We start from the raw sequence: 15,797 nt of genomic DNA, 5'->3' as shown, positions 1-15,797 counted from the left end.
AGAATCCTATAGCACATACAGAAGCAGTGATTAGCCTTCTAGAAATTATCTATTTACTCATTCATCTCTCAACTACAGTTAACTATAAGCTCCTGAGGACAGCAGCAATATTCACCTTATTCATGTGACATATCTATAGCCTGGCACATAGCAGGGGCTCAATAAATATTTTGTTGAATGAATGAGTAAATGAATAAAGTTATACATATACCTCTATCTGAATGAAAAGATTTTATCATTTAAAATAATGTTCTATTGATATTTTAATGTTAGTCAAGCAGGATTTCATAAAAGACAAGTCTTTGGTGCTTCTCATTTATTATTAGGAATATAGATAATAGTTTAACTCCAGCACTTTAAACTGTAGTGTGGATTTCAATCTATGAAGTAAACTCTGACAAGTTTTCAAAATACTTATTAATTTCACTGTGGAATTTTAAAATGTGAATTTTTATTTAAATATAAGTTAAAAGGTCATCTAAAGTCTCAGATAAAAATCTGTCATGCTTAGAAGTCTTTCATTTTAATTATATCATTCTAAAGTACAATGCAAGATATATTCCAAAACATATTTTTGATCTTCAGTTGTTACTGTAAATGGGTCTGCTGCAATTTTTCTTGAGGCCTATGTGATAAAACTTATTATAATTTCTGACGAGATAGAAAAATCATACAACGGTTACCAGAATTTTTTACGTGTGGACATTTTAATGAACGTCCCTCCATGTAGCTTCAAGCTACCAGGACACCGGCCCCACCAGCACCCTTCATCTTCTCCTCGGCTCCTCTGCTGAAGACCTTGGCCTTCACAAGGACAGGCTGCTCTGGGAGCTCTCCCTTCCCCAGAGTTTTGTAGTAGCCGGATCTCACCACATCCATGGAAGGAGCAGCTCCAGTCTTGTTTTTGGCAGCCTTTACCCGTGTCTGCTCACGACCAAGGTCCACAGTTTATCGAGGTTGACAGTTGGGCAGAAGCTCTGGTTCCTCTTTAAGTGGTGATGCCTCACACCAACTTTCCCAAAGTCACCTGGGTGATATTTGTCGAAGTTGATCCTGTGATGATGCAAGCCACCAGCATTACCGCGCCCCCCCCCCCCCGCATTCCCACCTCCCCCCTTGCTTCCTGTGCTTGCCAATGCAGCCGTGGCCGTGGCTCACATAGTTTCAAAGTTTTCGGATCTTCCTCAGTCTGGATGGCATGTCAGTGGCCGAGATGCAAGCTGTTACCAGAATGTATGCAAAATGTTTCTCAGAGGATGTGTGTGTGTGTGTGTGTGTGTGTGTGTGTGTGTTTACATTTTATGACTTTAAGTCAGCCAAATTAAAAGAGCGGATTGATGGGATAAAATGTAAAAAATGGGGAGGTATAACAAACTTTCCCTGAAAAAGCCTAACTTTCTACATAGTTGTGGGTTTTTTAATCACAAAGAATTCAACTGCTTTGTCCTGATACCCAATGCAGGTCATCAGAGGGACTTGAGAGTCCTCCTCTTGGAATTCAAGTTGGAATCAAAGAAGGTCTGGGGAAGCCACAGTCAACCTTTGAACTACCCTTAAGGGAAGAGATTCATTGGTCAAACATTAACTGTCCAGATAGATGAACACCATGGCTACACTGTAGTGAGAATGAATGGTGTCCAGTTTAAGGCAACAATATGGATGAATCTCACAAACATAATGTTGGCCAGACAGAAATGATTCTACTTAGATAGACCTTAAAAGCAGATAAAACTGATCTACGGTGTTAATAGTCAGGATATTAGTTACCCTGGAAAGAACTCAACTGGGAAAGAATATGATGGGGGCTTCTGGAAGCTGGTAATGTTCCCTTTCTTCATCGGGGCATTTGTACTCTGGTAAGTTCATCAAGCTATACATTTATCATTGTGTACTTATCTCTACGTATGTTATACATTGAAAAAATTACTGATAAAATAAGCATCCAGTAATTTACTCCTGTCTCCAGAGCTTCTAATCTAGGGAAAAGAATGCCTTGAACTATGGCCTCCCAAAATGTGGCTAAATGGTAGGTATGAAAACTAGGGAAACGGTATATTGAAATATAAGTTTCACTGGGATAACCAAACGCAACAAATATATTCTAAAACCAGATCACCATATGCAAAATTTACCAAGGAAACACTGAGAACCACTTCCATAATTCTTAGATTCCACAGAATTTTTTAAGAGATCTTGTTGGAAAGGATTTTGCCAAAGAGAGTTCCCATTTCTGCCTGTGGTGGTGGGGCAGGGGAGTAAATGAGGGAGGGCTGCCACTTCCTTCCAAGGCTCCTAAGATGCCTTTCAAAGACAATTTTCCTGCAGCTGGAAGACACAAGGATGACTCTTGACCAAGGATGTCAAAGCAGCCTAGGGCACCAAGGTAGAGGGTGTGTTGGGATCAGCCAGGATTGTCAGGCCAAGGCATTTCTGGATATTTTTTAATAGATCGTATGTGGACGACATGGGAGAAATCCAGCCAAGTGTCATCGGAAGTCCTGTTCAGTAGGGTCACTTAGAGAGTGGACCCTGGAGAGGGGCTGCAAATGAATCACAAGTGAACAATAGGAATAGAGATGTGTGAACCAGGTAAAATGACCGATAGGAGGACTCCAGGAGGCAATCTTCCAAAGGCCCCAGAAAGTGCAAAGCCAGCTGACAGCAGAGTCGGTGCTATGAGAGCTGCCTTATAGCTTACCATTCCTCCAACACAAGAGGCTAACCAGTTGGGCGAGAGAAGAAAAGAGAAGTGTCACACAGTGGAGAGGAGAAACCAACCATGCATCCTTCCCTTTCTTGGCCGCTGCAGGCTACCAGTCTGAAGCACACCCCAGCTAAGGGAAAATTTGCTATTAAAGATAAGGAAGGTGGTCAGAAAAAGCTAAGAACTATCCGATTTCATTCATATGTGGGATATAAAACTGAAACTTGTGAACACCAACAGCAATGTGGGGACTGCCAGGTGGAAGGGGATGGGGGAGAAAGGGGTTCTAATATATGGTGACAGGAGAAGATTTGACTCTGGGTGGTGGGCACACGGTGCAATATACAGATCTGGTAACATAGAAACCCACACCTGAAACCTACATGTTCATGTTGACAAATGTCACCCCAATAAATTTAATAAATAAAAAAATAAAGATAAGGTGACCAATATCTTTGGGCTAGACATGCTGGTCACAGACTTAAACTGTGTTTGCAACTAAGGGCTGTTGTCTAAGAGTAAGAGAAAAGCAGTGGCACCTGTGCCTGGTTCCATACAGGACTGGCAAGAATTATCCCCACTGAATGTGCACAGAATTTCTAAAGACTCTACAAACCTGCCTAGCTTCTGTCCTTCTCCAAATGGCTCAAGGTATTTAGGTAGATTTCTTATTTAAAGAGAGCTACCCCACATTGGCAACAAATTACTTGAATGGTGAATACAAATCCATAAGAAAAACTCCAAGGCTTTAACAGACAGTAGCATGAGATATAAATAGACACAAAAGAAAAATGCAACTATATAGTGAGTTGTCATGGAAAAATATTCAACTCATCTAACAAATAAACTTAAACATTTTAATTTTAGCCTAGTAAATTTGCAAAAATGAAAAAAAAAAGCTCATTGTTAACAAGGGATGCAATAAAAAAGTGTCTTCTACCTGGTTTATAAATGCGCATGAACTAACAAAAGCCACAATTATGTTTGTAATTTTAATTTTTTTATCTTTAACTTTCATTTTGAAAAATTTTTAGTTCTAGAGCAGGAATTTCTGCAACTGCTCATCTAGATTTACCAATTATTTTACTAATGTATTATTATTTACAATTTCATTTTGATGTTATTAATATTATCATTATTAGCAACATTGATGATTCTCTGAGAGTAAGTTGCAGACATTATACCATTCTGTTCTTTTGCCTAAACACTTCAGTGTGTGTTTCCTAAGAATAAGAATATTCTCATATGTAACCATGATGTAAATATTAAAATTGGGAAGTGTAACTTTGATGTAATACTGTTATTAAATACACAGTCAAGATGCAGATTTTTGCCAGTTGCCTCAATAATATTCTTTGAAATATATTTTTTTTCTGATCAAAATCCACTCCAGCATCCTTCATTGCTTTTACTTGCCCTGTCTCTTTTACTCTCTTTTACTCTGTACCAGTTCTTCAGCCTTTCTTTTTCTTTTTGGGTAATGACAGTTTTTAAAGATTAACAGTTGTTAAGTAGAATGTTCCTCAATTTAAATGTGTCTGCTACTTCCTCATGATTACAATCAGGCTTATTTTTTTGGCAGGAGTTTATAACTTTTGGCCTAATAAATCCCACTTTTGGGGAATCCATTATAAGGAAATAATACTAAACACGTAAAACAAAAAACAAAAAACACACCAATTTATACGGCTTTAAAGCAACATAATGTCAAGTAATAATATAATCACAGCCTACATGTTCTAAGATCATACTTGATATCCAACAGTGTGCTCTGTCCTTTATGTACATTATCTTCTCAATGTTACTGAATCTTCTCAATAAAAGTGGTATGGCAACCTCTGTTCACTGCTCACCCAACAACTATCCTCCCCTTTCTCCCTCTTGTGTTTTGGCAGCTCCAGAGAATGAATCTGTAGTTCTAAGCCAAACATGATTACCCACTCCTGTCTCCAGATGCTTTTTCCCAGCCTCCCTTGCAGCTGAGGAGAGGCATGGGACTCTTTCTGGCCAGTGAGTTCTAACGCCATGTTTTCCTGGAAGACTGCTGGGCAAGGCAGTCCTCACCTGGAGAAAGCCTAGATGTACTTCTTTTTTCCTACTTGGGGTATTGGTGTGTGCTGTGTCTGCTTGGGATCATGAGGACCATCTTATAGCCATGAAGTCATAAGAGTAAAAACCAAAGGCCTACGTGCTAAGGATGGCAGAGTGGAGAGATGGAAAGAACCAGGATGCTAGATAGCATTGTTGATATGCTGACCTAGTCCTGGACTGCCTTCCTCTGGTTTTCTTGGGTAATAAACTAAGAGATTAAGCCATTTTTATTTGGACTTCTAGAAACGTGCTGCAACAGATATTGCAGATAATGATAACAACAGGAATAAATTACATGTCACTATAGGAGTGTCACATTACTTAATCTTTGTAACAATCCTGGAAAGAGGTACCACTATTAGCCACACTTTATATATGATGAATGTCAACTGTAGCCCGGAATAGAGAAGCCCACCACCAAATCCCAACAAGCATGGATCAGAGCTCCACTTTTCCCTCTGCAGGGACAGCAGAAGCTGGGGAGAGGAGAAAGTACAACATTTAGCAGATGCCTGGAAAATTGCCCAGACATAACAACAAACCGAGGCATGGGGAACTGATTCTTTCTTTATGAAGAAGAAAATAGACTGATGGGGAAGTGGGTAAATAGGCCTGAGGGAAGTCAGGAAGGGAGTTGGGAGGCAGGAATGATGCAATGACCATGTCCACGTGGGGCATCTCAGCCGGGGCAGAGGGAACCAGACTAGACGACCAGCACCTGACTCTCTCCTCCATAACACGTCCCCCCTCCATGAGATATGACTTTGGGAAAATTGCCTAAATCCTCCTGTAAAGAACTTTTAATTTTTTTATTTTATTTTATTTTTCAAATATATTTTATTGATTTTTTACAGAGAGGAAGGGAGAGGGATAGAGAGCTAGAAACATCGATGAGAGAGAAACATCGACCAGCTGCCTCCTGCACACCCCCTACCGGGGCTGTGCCCGCAACCCATGTACATGCCCTTGACCGGAATCGAACCTGGGACCTTTCAGTCCGCAGACCGACGCTCTATCCACTGAGCCAAACCGGTTTCGGCAAGAACTTTTTATTTCTTCATTTGTATCCAATGTGTTTTTCCTCAGGCTGAGGAAGAGAAGGATGGCAGTGCCAGATTTGGGAGGCATAACCCTTTCCACCCTGTGCCCGTATTCTACTGGACAGTCCTTATCGTGGACTGCCCAGTGGCAAGAAGTAGACCTCAGGAAACAATGACCAAGATACAGAATCAGCTATCACCATTTGGTTGTTTTCATAGCTTGTGGGATAAAGTCCAAATTCCTTGATAGTACCCTCAAACTCAGGCCCTGCCCACTTTCAAAGCTTCATTTCTTGCCACTTTACTCTGTGCCCCTGAGCTCCCATCTCCCTTTTAATTCCTGCGACAGGCAGTGGTGTCTCCAGGCTCTCTGCCTTTGCATATAGTGTTTCTTCTGCCTGAAACATCTTGAACACACTCCAATGCCTACTTGAGACCTAGTTCCCATGTCACTTCATCGGCAAGTCATTCTTTCCTCAGCGTCAGTCTTTCTGCCATCACCCTCTCCGCAAGAATAAATCATTTCCTCTCTGTGCTTCCTCACACTCACAGAATTTGTGTGGCAAATGCTCCTGCATGGACACACGGAACTCAAGCCTCTTTCATCCTTCATAATGTGTGGCTCATTCCTAAACCATGAGTTCTAGGAAGTCAGAGGAAATATTGTTAATTGTTTGCCATTAGTGTCATTTGGTACAGAAGCCTGACATAAGGTAACCCCCTAGTAAATGTTTGGGGAATAAATAGAAGGAACAAACATGAGAGAATTAATTTATTCATAACTTACTTTAAGGTCTTTCTAGTTATAAAATTCTATGGTATGAATATTCCTATTGAATATGAAATAACATTGTACATTAGAATACGATCTAAATTCTAAATTTAAAATACTCATATACTGTATATAGTAAAGTGTACATATAAAACTGTATAATATGTGCATGTATATGTATATATCACCATGATAATTTTAAGGGAAAGTTTCTTAATCTTTATTCTTTCCATATTTACAGACTTCTTATGATAATATAAAAAATGAAGTGGAGAAAATTAAGAACTCCAAATTCTAATGTCTGAGCTATGACTGGCTTTAAATACCAGCACACAAAACTTTCTGTCTCTTTCCTCAGTTGTAAGACAACAATAAAGATATCTGTTTGCTAGAGCTGGTTTCATTTCTCAGTGCAAGAGATAAATACAAAACAAAGCTGGAAGGCATTCATAGAACAGCACAATTGAAATACTCAAGAAGATGAAACAGATTCTTACTTCCTTCTGAAAGACCCATGAAGCTTGGCCACTCATTCAAGTTCACTTTAATAAGAATTTATGGAGTTTCTGTTGTGTCCAATACTGAGGCAGTTAGTTATTCATTTATTCAACCTACTATGGGATGGGTATTTTTTTGAGGCAATAGAGATAGAGCAATGAATAAGTAAGACCAAAAAAAAATCCCTGCACCCATGGAATTTATATTCTAGAAACATGAAAGGTACCAAACACACAAACAAATAAAACATATAGTATGTCAGAGAGTGATAATTGCTTTATAAAAAAACAAAGTTGAAAAGGGAGTTGGGAAGTGTCTGGACTTGGGAAGGGGGCATTGCAATATTAATTGATGATCACAGAAGGTGAAATTTTAATAAAATCTGATGGAGGTCTTGAATGGTTTGGGGAATAAGGAAGATGTGCAAATGTACATAGTTTCCTGTATAGTCTTATAGACCTTGCATTCCATTAGGGTGTGTTTATTGGTGACCACCTACACTTTTAATAATTACAGGGTGCTCTCAGACTGAAAGAGATACTCTTTTAGGGAGAGGTGGAATTTAACAACTTGAGTCAAACTCTGAAGGATGGGGACAGATATTCCTTGAAGGATATGGAGTAAAGATGGCAGAAAGAATGACATAAGCAGCGGAGGCCCCAGGTAAAGAAAAACACTCCTTCTCTAGGGACAAGTGGGAGATCTTCCCTCTGGGAGGTACAAGATAGAGCTAGTTACGTGAAGTGGAGAAACCACTATAAGCCGGTTGGAGAAGGTTGTAGAGACTATGGGAAGCCACTAAAGTTAACTGAGTAGAGAAGAAACATGATAAAACAAATATCTTAGTAAAATTAATACAGTGGTAGAGTCAGGTTCAATTGAAATAAGGAGAAAGTACAGGCAAGGAGGCCATTTTCAATCTTATTTCTGTTATTCAGATATCAATTTACAAGGGCCCGACTAGAATGGAAGCAGTAAGAACAGTGATATTTATAAAGGAGTGATGTTCATAAAAATAAAGAATACATGACTGACCTTGGTAGATGAGTAGATTTGAAGGGTAAAGAAGAGGAAGAAGCTAGAGCTGAAACAATCATAAAGTTCAGAGCGGTGAACGGATGGTGTCATTCTAAGACCAAGCACTCTGTGATCCAAGCAGGGTGTGACTCGCTCAGGATCACACAGTAGTGAAAAGCTGAAGCCAGAACCAGATTTCCTCCTGCTTTCCCCCACTAGATGACTCCAAAGCTTTAAACCTGGCAAACAGAGAAATAGTCCCGCCAACAGAAATGGGTGAGTATGGAGGGATAGCAAGCTTACAATTGGGTAGAGGAGGTGGAGAGTTTTAGTTTTATATATGTGGAATTTAAATATATTCAAGTGGAAATACCTGGGAGATAGGCAAAACTTCAGGATTGGAAATGACTCTGTCTCTTACCAGTTTGTGATCTTGGGCAAGCCAACCTCTCTGAGCCTCAGTTTTCCCACTTGCAAAATAGAGATACTGTTAGTTACTTAATGGCTGTAATTAATTAATTAATTAATGCTGGTAAAGAGCTTGGAACAGGCTCTGGTACAAGGTAAGTGTTTGTATTTATCTACTTTGTTTGTTTTTGTTAATCCTCACCCAAGGATATTCTTCTTTCCATTGATTTTTAGAGAGAATGGAAGGGAGGGGGGAGGGGAGAGAGAGGAGAGGAGAGAGAGAGAGAGAGAGAGAAAGTGAGAGAGAGAGAGAGAGAGAGAGAGAGAGAGAGAGAGAGAGGGAGAGAGGGAGAGAGGGAGAGAGGGAGAGAAAGAGAAACATCCATGGTGAGAGAGACACCAGGGATGAAACCTGCAACCCAGGTACATGCCCTTGACCCAATCGAACCCTTGACCCTCGGGCAATGCCATCAGGGCAAGGTAAGTGTTATTTAATTATTTGTTAAACAAAATAGGTAAGATACAATGTAAAGAAGAAGGTTGGCTTTCCAGAGAGGTAAGAAAAAGAAGATGTGGGGAAAACTAGAGGGAAATTTGAGATGATTGAGAGAAGGTCTGTCATATAAGTCAAGGGAGGAATCTTATGAAGGTGAAAACAAAATCAAAAGACACAAAGATACACAGAAAGAGGAAGGCCAAGAGAGGTCACAAAGTGTGGGAAGAAAGAGGCCTTTGACATATGCTTTGGACAGAGTGACAACGAGGGGGATTGGAGTCATTTCTAACCATCAGAGAAATGACGGCATGGAGGATAGTAATCCTGGCCTAACCTTCATAGTTGAGTACCAAATACTAAGTAGAATAAAGCATGAGCTGACATAAGATGGGAGATTTTAGGATTCCCCCCCTTCTCTCTTTCTCTCTCTCTCTATATATTTCCTTGATTGAAAATTCTCAAAATTTATGGTGCTCTCACTATATTTTTGTGTGTTTGTATGAAAATCTGTATATTTTCACTGTGTGTGGAAGTGTATATCACAAACATTCAGAAATTCAGAGAAGCCCATCTAAAAGGCTGACTTACTACACAGTGAACTGAAAACTCTGGTTTAAAATGTTTCCTCTGAATCATCTATTTGTTCCCAGTTTGAAGAAGTACTCATAGAATTGTTGTATTAGTGTTTTTCTACCTAAATGTTTGCTTATGGGGGAGGTGGGCAGAATTTGCCACTCCAAAATATGCCTTTTGGGATATTGATTATTTTAAGCTGGTTATTTTTAGGAAAGAAAAGGCTCAGGGAAAACCTTTGACCTTCCCCCAACTGCTTAAAAGAACTTAGATGGAGAACTGCCCCCAAAAGGGAGCTATCATCATAGGTAACTACAGTTTAATATGAACTCGTGTGACAGGGCGGAACCTAGCAAGTTCTTGACCAAAGTCCTCCCTGGGTCCCATTGTTAAAGATGGCCCAGCAAACATTTGTTTACCAAACATTTGCTTTTCCAGCTCCCTATAAATTGCCTTTCTGACCTTTGAAATTCCAAACCACAACCCCCTTCTCCTTCGCTCAAGATGGAATATGTCATATAAGCCTCAACTGCCCCGTTTCTCCTCCAGGCCCATATTCTTGTGGAAACCCCATATATACATACGTAATGAATTTGGTTATTTTTCTCCTATTAATCTGTCTCACATGGATTTGATTATTGGTCCAGCCAGAAGAACTTAAAAGGGGAGAAGGAAAATTATTTTTCCTGCCCTACACTTCTAAATCTCAGTGCAGTAAAAAATACTTAGGGGAATTTAGCAAGTTCTAAATCTTTGTGTGTTTGTATGGAAATCTGTATATTTTCACCGTGTATGGAAGTGTATATCACACACACCCAGAAATTCAGAGAAGCCCATCTAAAAGGCTGACTTACTACACAGTGAACTAAAAACAAACAAACAAAAAAAAAAAAACGCTTTCTTTTCTTTGGACCTCTTTTCATGTCCATGCAATGTTAGACTGAACCTTGTCTTATATTCTTAAAGGCATTGATATTCAGAAGCAAAAGTTACCTAACCAGCTCTGTCGTGTGGCTAAACTACCTGAGGCAGCCAAGACCAGAGACAGGAATGGGGGGAGGAGGGATGATGACAGAGGGAATTCAGTGCTCAGGCATTTTAGCATGGAGTTGTAAACTGCAAACTAGCACCGTCCAATAGGAATATAATATGACCCCATATGTGAGCTGACAGATGAAATTTTAAATTTTCTTTCATGCAAGCCACATTTTAAAGAGGGGAAAACAAACAGGTGAAATTAATTTTAATAATATATTTTACTTACCTAATGTATGAAAAGCATCATTTCAACATGTGACCAACATGAAAATCATTAACAAGGATATTTTGCATTGACTTTTAAAAAACTGTCTTCAAAACTCAGTGTATATCTTACACATTCAACACACCTTAATGCAGACTAACCACCACTTTGGTCAATAACCACATGTGGCTAGTGGCTCGCACGCTGAGCCAAAAAAGATCTTGCTTTCGTGTTTTATTTAAGGGCAAGTTGACGGGTAGAGGCATTACCTTAGAGAGTGCTCTAGTATAGCAAACCTTACACCAAACCTTACAGTAACTTGAAATGAACACGGACTTTCCCACTGCACTGAGCATTGGGGACTTTCTGACCTTTCTGGAGTTTGGGGCTGGGCTTCCTCCTGGACTTCTCCGTCGGAAACTGAAATAAACTGGGCTGCAACATATTCTTGAATCACAGGAAAACTACGTGCAGTGTTTCCCCCGAGAAAAGCATCTAAACCCACGGTGTGTGCGGTATCTAATGTTTATTCCTTGGACGGGTTATTAATGTTTATTTAAGGAGCCCCAGGAAGCATGATGGACATTATCATTCCAAAAGCTGCTTTGTATTCGGAAGTGTCCACTGACTCATGGTGTCGTTGTTTTTTGTTTATTTATAACCCGCCGTCTCCCGGGCATGGGGTGACCCCTACATAAAGCCCAGCTTAAAGAATCCCCGACTTCGCCAACTCCGTGGGGCGGAAGGCGCGGGACCCGCTCTGGCCCACACGCCTGGCAGCTTCGCAGCTCCGGGCAGATGGGGTTTCCGGCCTCGCTCCGTGGTCGCCGGGTCACCCGCCCGCGCTCCCTTCTGCCGGAGGTCAGGGCTCGGGAAGAGCGCGCCGTCGGTCGCCGCATCCGGAGGGCCGTCCGCGGCGTGTCCACACCCTCCCCGCTCGCCGCCTGCCTGGCCGAGCACCGGTGGCTGGGCTCGCCGCCGCCGCCGCCGCCGCTCGGAGGTTGGGCCCTCCCCCGGGTTATTTCTGCGCCGAAGGTGGAAATGCGGAAGTTTCCAGCCTCCACGGACAGATGAGGCTGGCGTCTCGCTCGGCGCGCGCGGCGAGGGCTGTGCGGCGCCCCGCGTCCCCGCCGTCTGCACCCCTCGACCCTAAAGGCCGACCCGCGGGCGCGCCATGGCCACGCTGCCGAGCGCAGAGCGCCGCGCGTTCGTGCTCAAGATCAACAGGTAAGATGCGCCCCGGCGACGGGCGGCCGCACCCGCACCGGCCGGCGGAGCGCGGCGGCGGCGCCGGGGCGGCTCCCGGGGGCGCAGCCACCGAGTCCCCTGGGCGTCCGCGGCGGGGCGCGCCTGAGACCGCGGAGCGCCGGTCCCCTCGGTGGGCACCTGAGCGCGCACTGGCCCGCGCGTCGGGCTCAGCCAGCTCCTCTCCGAGAATCCCACCCCTCGCGCTTGTCCTCAGCCACCTGCGTCCCTGCCGAGAGCAGCCCAGGGCCGCCTCCGCCTCCCACCCCGCCCGCCTGCGCCCCCCCCCCCCCCCCCGGGGTTCTGACAGGTGGCGGGCCTGGGAGTGTGAAGGGCGCAGGGTTGGCATGCCCCGGACTTGCTCACAAACGGCGCCTTACTCAGACGCTGCTCTGAGAAGGAGCTGAAATGAGAGTTTTGCGCTGAGGCAGCTGCTTCAAGACTTCACTTGTCCTGAGGAGGACTCTTTCCCCTCTCGTTTTATTTTTCCAGAAAAAGTTTGGCTCCTGCTGACATAGCTATTTTTATTCCCTGGTCCAAAGGAGCCATGAAGTGGAAAAAAGTGATTTTTTTTTTTTAAATTCTCCATTTAAATAAACAAAAGGAATGGCCTGTGGCTGACATTTTTACATTTATAGCGCTCCAGCAGAGAACTAAGGACATGGATCCAACTCGCCATCCAATTCACAGTCAATATTGTACCAACTAAATTGGGGCATATTTACTGCTCCAAGTTCTCACCAGAGGTGCTTTAACCACTGAAAACTGCTGACAAGTGTTTGGAGACATTTTTGTCTTGTCTTGAGAAATCTAGACTGTCTGGTTAAAAGATAATATGAAACTCGTCCTGAAGGATCAACTTATTATTCTACTGCTCTAGGATTTGTTAGTCTTTTAGCTGAGCCTTTGAAAGGCTGGTTTCATAGGAAATTTATGGGCTGCTAGTGTGTGAAGAGGTTTGAAAGAAGAAACCAGAAGTTCAGAATAAAGGAGGCAGTAAGGACTTCCAGAGGGCATATTGAGCTTTATAGGCAATTTTATTTCTACCTGTAGTGTAGCTGTGAGCAAACCATTTCTCTTACCTATTTCTTCATCTTTAAAATTATTTTAATTATTAATGTGTACTGTATATTGATGTTGGAGGTCAAAAGGTATAAGGCACATCAGCGATCTCCCTATGGGTTTTTTTTTTTTTCTGCATTATGTTTCACAGGAGGGGCAATTCATTTGGGGATTATGGGGGTCAAACTGAAGTTACTGATGGATGTACTAATTGTCATAGCCGCTATTCCTCCATCTTTGTAATTTTGATGTCAGGAAGTGTGACTCAGGCAGAAAAAGACTGTGGGTCGGATGAATTAATTTTTAAAAAATCATTTCAGTAGCAGCATTGGCAAATTGTTCTGTATTCTGGTCAGTGTTAATCTAGAGAGAGCAGCAGGACCTGAACTAATCCTGTAGGGGCTTAATCACAAGGAACAAAAACAGCCTGTAATTATTGGAATCGAGAGTCTAGGCCAGTGGTCGGCAAACTCGGTCAACAGAGCGGCAAACCGCGGCTCGCGAGTTTTCTCACCTTTCTACTCAGATGAGCTCTCTTACAAGCTAACTACGTGACAATAGATAAGTTATTTAACCTCTCTAAACTTTGGTTTTTTTATATTTCAAATCATCATAGTACCTATCTTTTATTACTGTCGGGAAGATTAAGTGAAACGGTGTGTACAGAGTCCTTGTAGTGCCTGGTTCAGAATAAATGTTAGTTATCCTCATCAGCATTACCATCAACTTCATCATTGTGATCATCATCTCTATGATCACTTCTTTGAGATCCTAAGAAAGAAAGGTCGGAAGAAAAGCTGACGTTGGAGAACTTTCCAAACATAGACCAGTTTGGGTTGAGTATGGTGATGCCAGTGTCTGGTTGGAGCTGCCTTGGGGTGGATGTTCTCCCTCGTATACTGTCTATCTCTGTGCTGAGAATATCAAACACACCCAGTGGAATAGAATGTGTGATGCAATCTGACCAAGAAGAGCCCCACTCAAGTTAAATAAAATATAAAAGTTTCCCTAATCCTCAGGCAAGAATAAAGACGGAGTGATCCTATTTTGGGGGTTCTTTCTCCCTTTTGAAACATGTTGTGTGTGGGGTTGAAGAGCTGTGCTAAGGAGGTTGGCATAAATTATTGTTTCAAGGAGTGGATTACTAAGGACATACCTAGTATTGATAGGATATTAAAATTCACCATTTATGGATCACTTACCATGCCCCAGACACTGTATTACATTTTTAATGGGTTATATCATTAAATCCTTACAAAAAATCTTATAAGATTCACATGAAGCCTCAAATAGAATAGGAAAATGAAGCTTGGAGATGTAGTTGCATAAGGCCAGGCAGTTTTCTCAAGGCCACAGAAGCAGAAGTGGTAGAGCTAGGATTACAAACTGCCCCCAAAACTGTGCTCTTAATTGGCCACGAGCTATTTTGATCCATGTATCTTAAGAATTTCCTTTAAAAGCAAGAGGGAATTAATTTTTTTTAAAAAAAATCATTTCACTAGCAGCATTGGCAAATTGTTCTGTATTCTGGTCAGTGTTTAATATCTAAACAAACTAACAATGTGATATTTTGCAATTTTACAGCTGAAAAAGAAAATGTTTTCCCTTGCATGCCTACGTATTATTTTTTTAAACAGATCAACTTACAAAAGTAAGACAGTGTTGAGATATGGCCATCAGTACACTCAACATGGGTTCATGTTTTCTCACCTTTCTACTCAGAATAATACAAACTATCCCCTAAAAATGTTTATGGGGTAAAATTAATATGCTTCCTATTGAGGAAATGTTGAAATCTCATGTATTAAATTTTTATTTGTAAAGAGCCTAGTTCTGCCCACACCAACCTCAAGAAAGAGTGAGCAGACTTACCTCACAGTAGGAAAAGAATGTCCCCACACTTCTCAAGTTCTGTGGCTTCTTGCAAGCAGCATTGCCCAGTCTAGGGGCAGGGCCAAGTGAAGGAGGAACCGGGGGATGCCCATCGGTGCCCATTCCCCCACAATTGCCCTGGCTCTCTCATGCTCTTATGAAGCCTGCATTTTCACGTGTTGAAAATCATCATATAAGACTTTCATTTTGTTTTGTTTTAAGCACTAAGTAATTGTATGACTTGTTACACTTAACCATTTCTCTAGAACCCACAGCTCAGGGAGATATAAGAGAAAAAAAATCCACCATTGACTTTTTCTGAGCTGGAAGAACAAAATTTAATTTCTTACAAGTATTATATACTTGTCCTTATTTCAGTTTAATTGATGCTGACTTCCTGTGCCCAGAGACTAGATCTGAATTAGGCCATTCATAATAATGTTTGCATTTGGGATTCCAGGCACTGCTGCATTAAATGTCATAATACAGTTTTTGTGTGAGCACCAAGACTTATCAATACCTTTATTTATTACTGGCATTTAGTGCTTTCATAGATTATAAAAAATATTACTAATATTCTGAAAATTCATTAAACAAAGTCTTACGTTTCTTTCAAGCACAGAATAGATGTAGAACTTGATCAAATATTAAAAATAAAATAAGAAACTTGGATAAAGAGAACAAAAGTGAAAAATGCAGAAAAAACATCAATGACCCTTGGGACATTCGGGATTGAAAGAATAAATGATAATGGCTTATGCTTATATAATGGTTCC

General features: G+C 41.5%; 1 protein-coding gene across 1 annotated transcript in view; it reads left to right on the top strand.

The window, feature by feature from the left end:
* Positions 1 to 11,896: 11,896 nt before the first annotated feature.
* Positions 11,897 to 15,797, top strand: part of DOCK8 (dedicator of cytokinesis 8) — a 209,809-nt gene continuing 205,908 nt past the window's right edge. The window contains exon 1 of the mRNA XM_008144966.3: positions 11,897 to 12,069. Within this exon, the coding sequence (XP_008143188.2) occupies positions 12,017 to 12,069 (53 nt within the window). The 5' untranslated portion in view covers positions 11,897 to 12,016. The remainder of the gene's footprint in view (positions 12,070 to 15,797) is intronic.

This window comes from Eptesicus fuscus, chromosome 15 (assembly GCF_027574615.1).
Source record: "Eptesicus fuscus isolate TK198812 chromosome 15, DD_ASM_mEF_20220401, whole genome shotgun sequence".
Classification (NCBI taxonomy): domain Eukaryota; kingdom Metazoa; phylum Chordata; class Mammalia; order Chiroptera; family Vespertilionidae; genus Eptesicus; species Eptesicus fuscus.
Note: the sequence above shows the minus strand (reverse complement) of the source record. Positions and strands in the feature narration are given on the sequence as shown.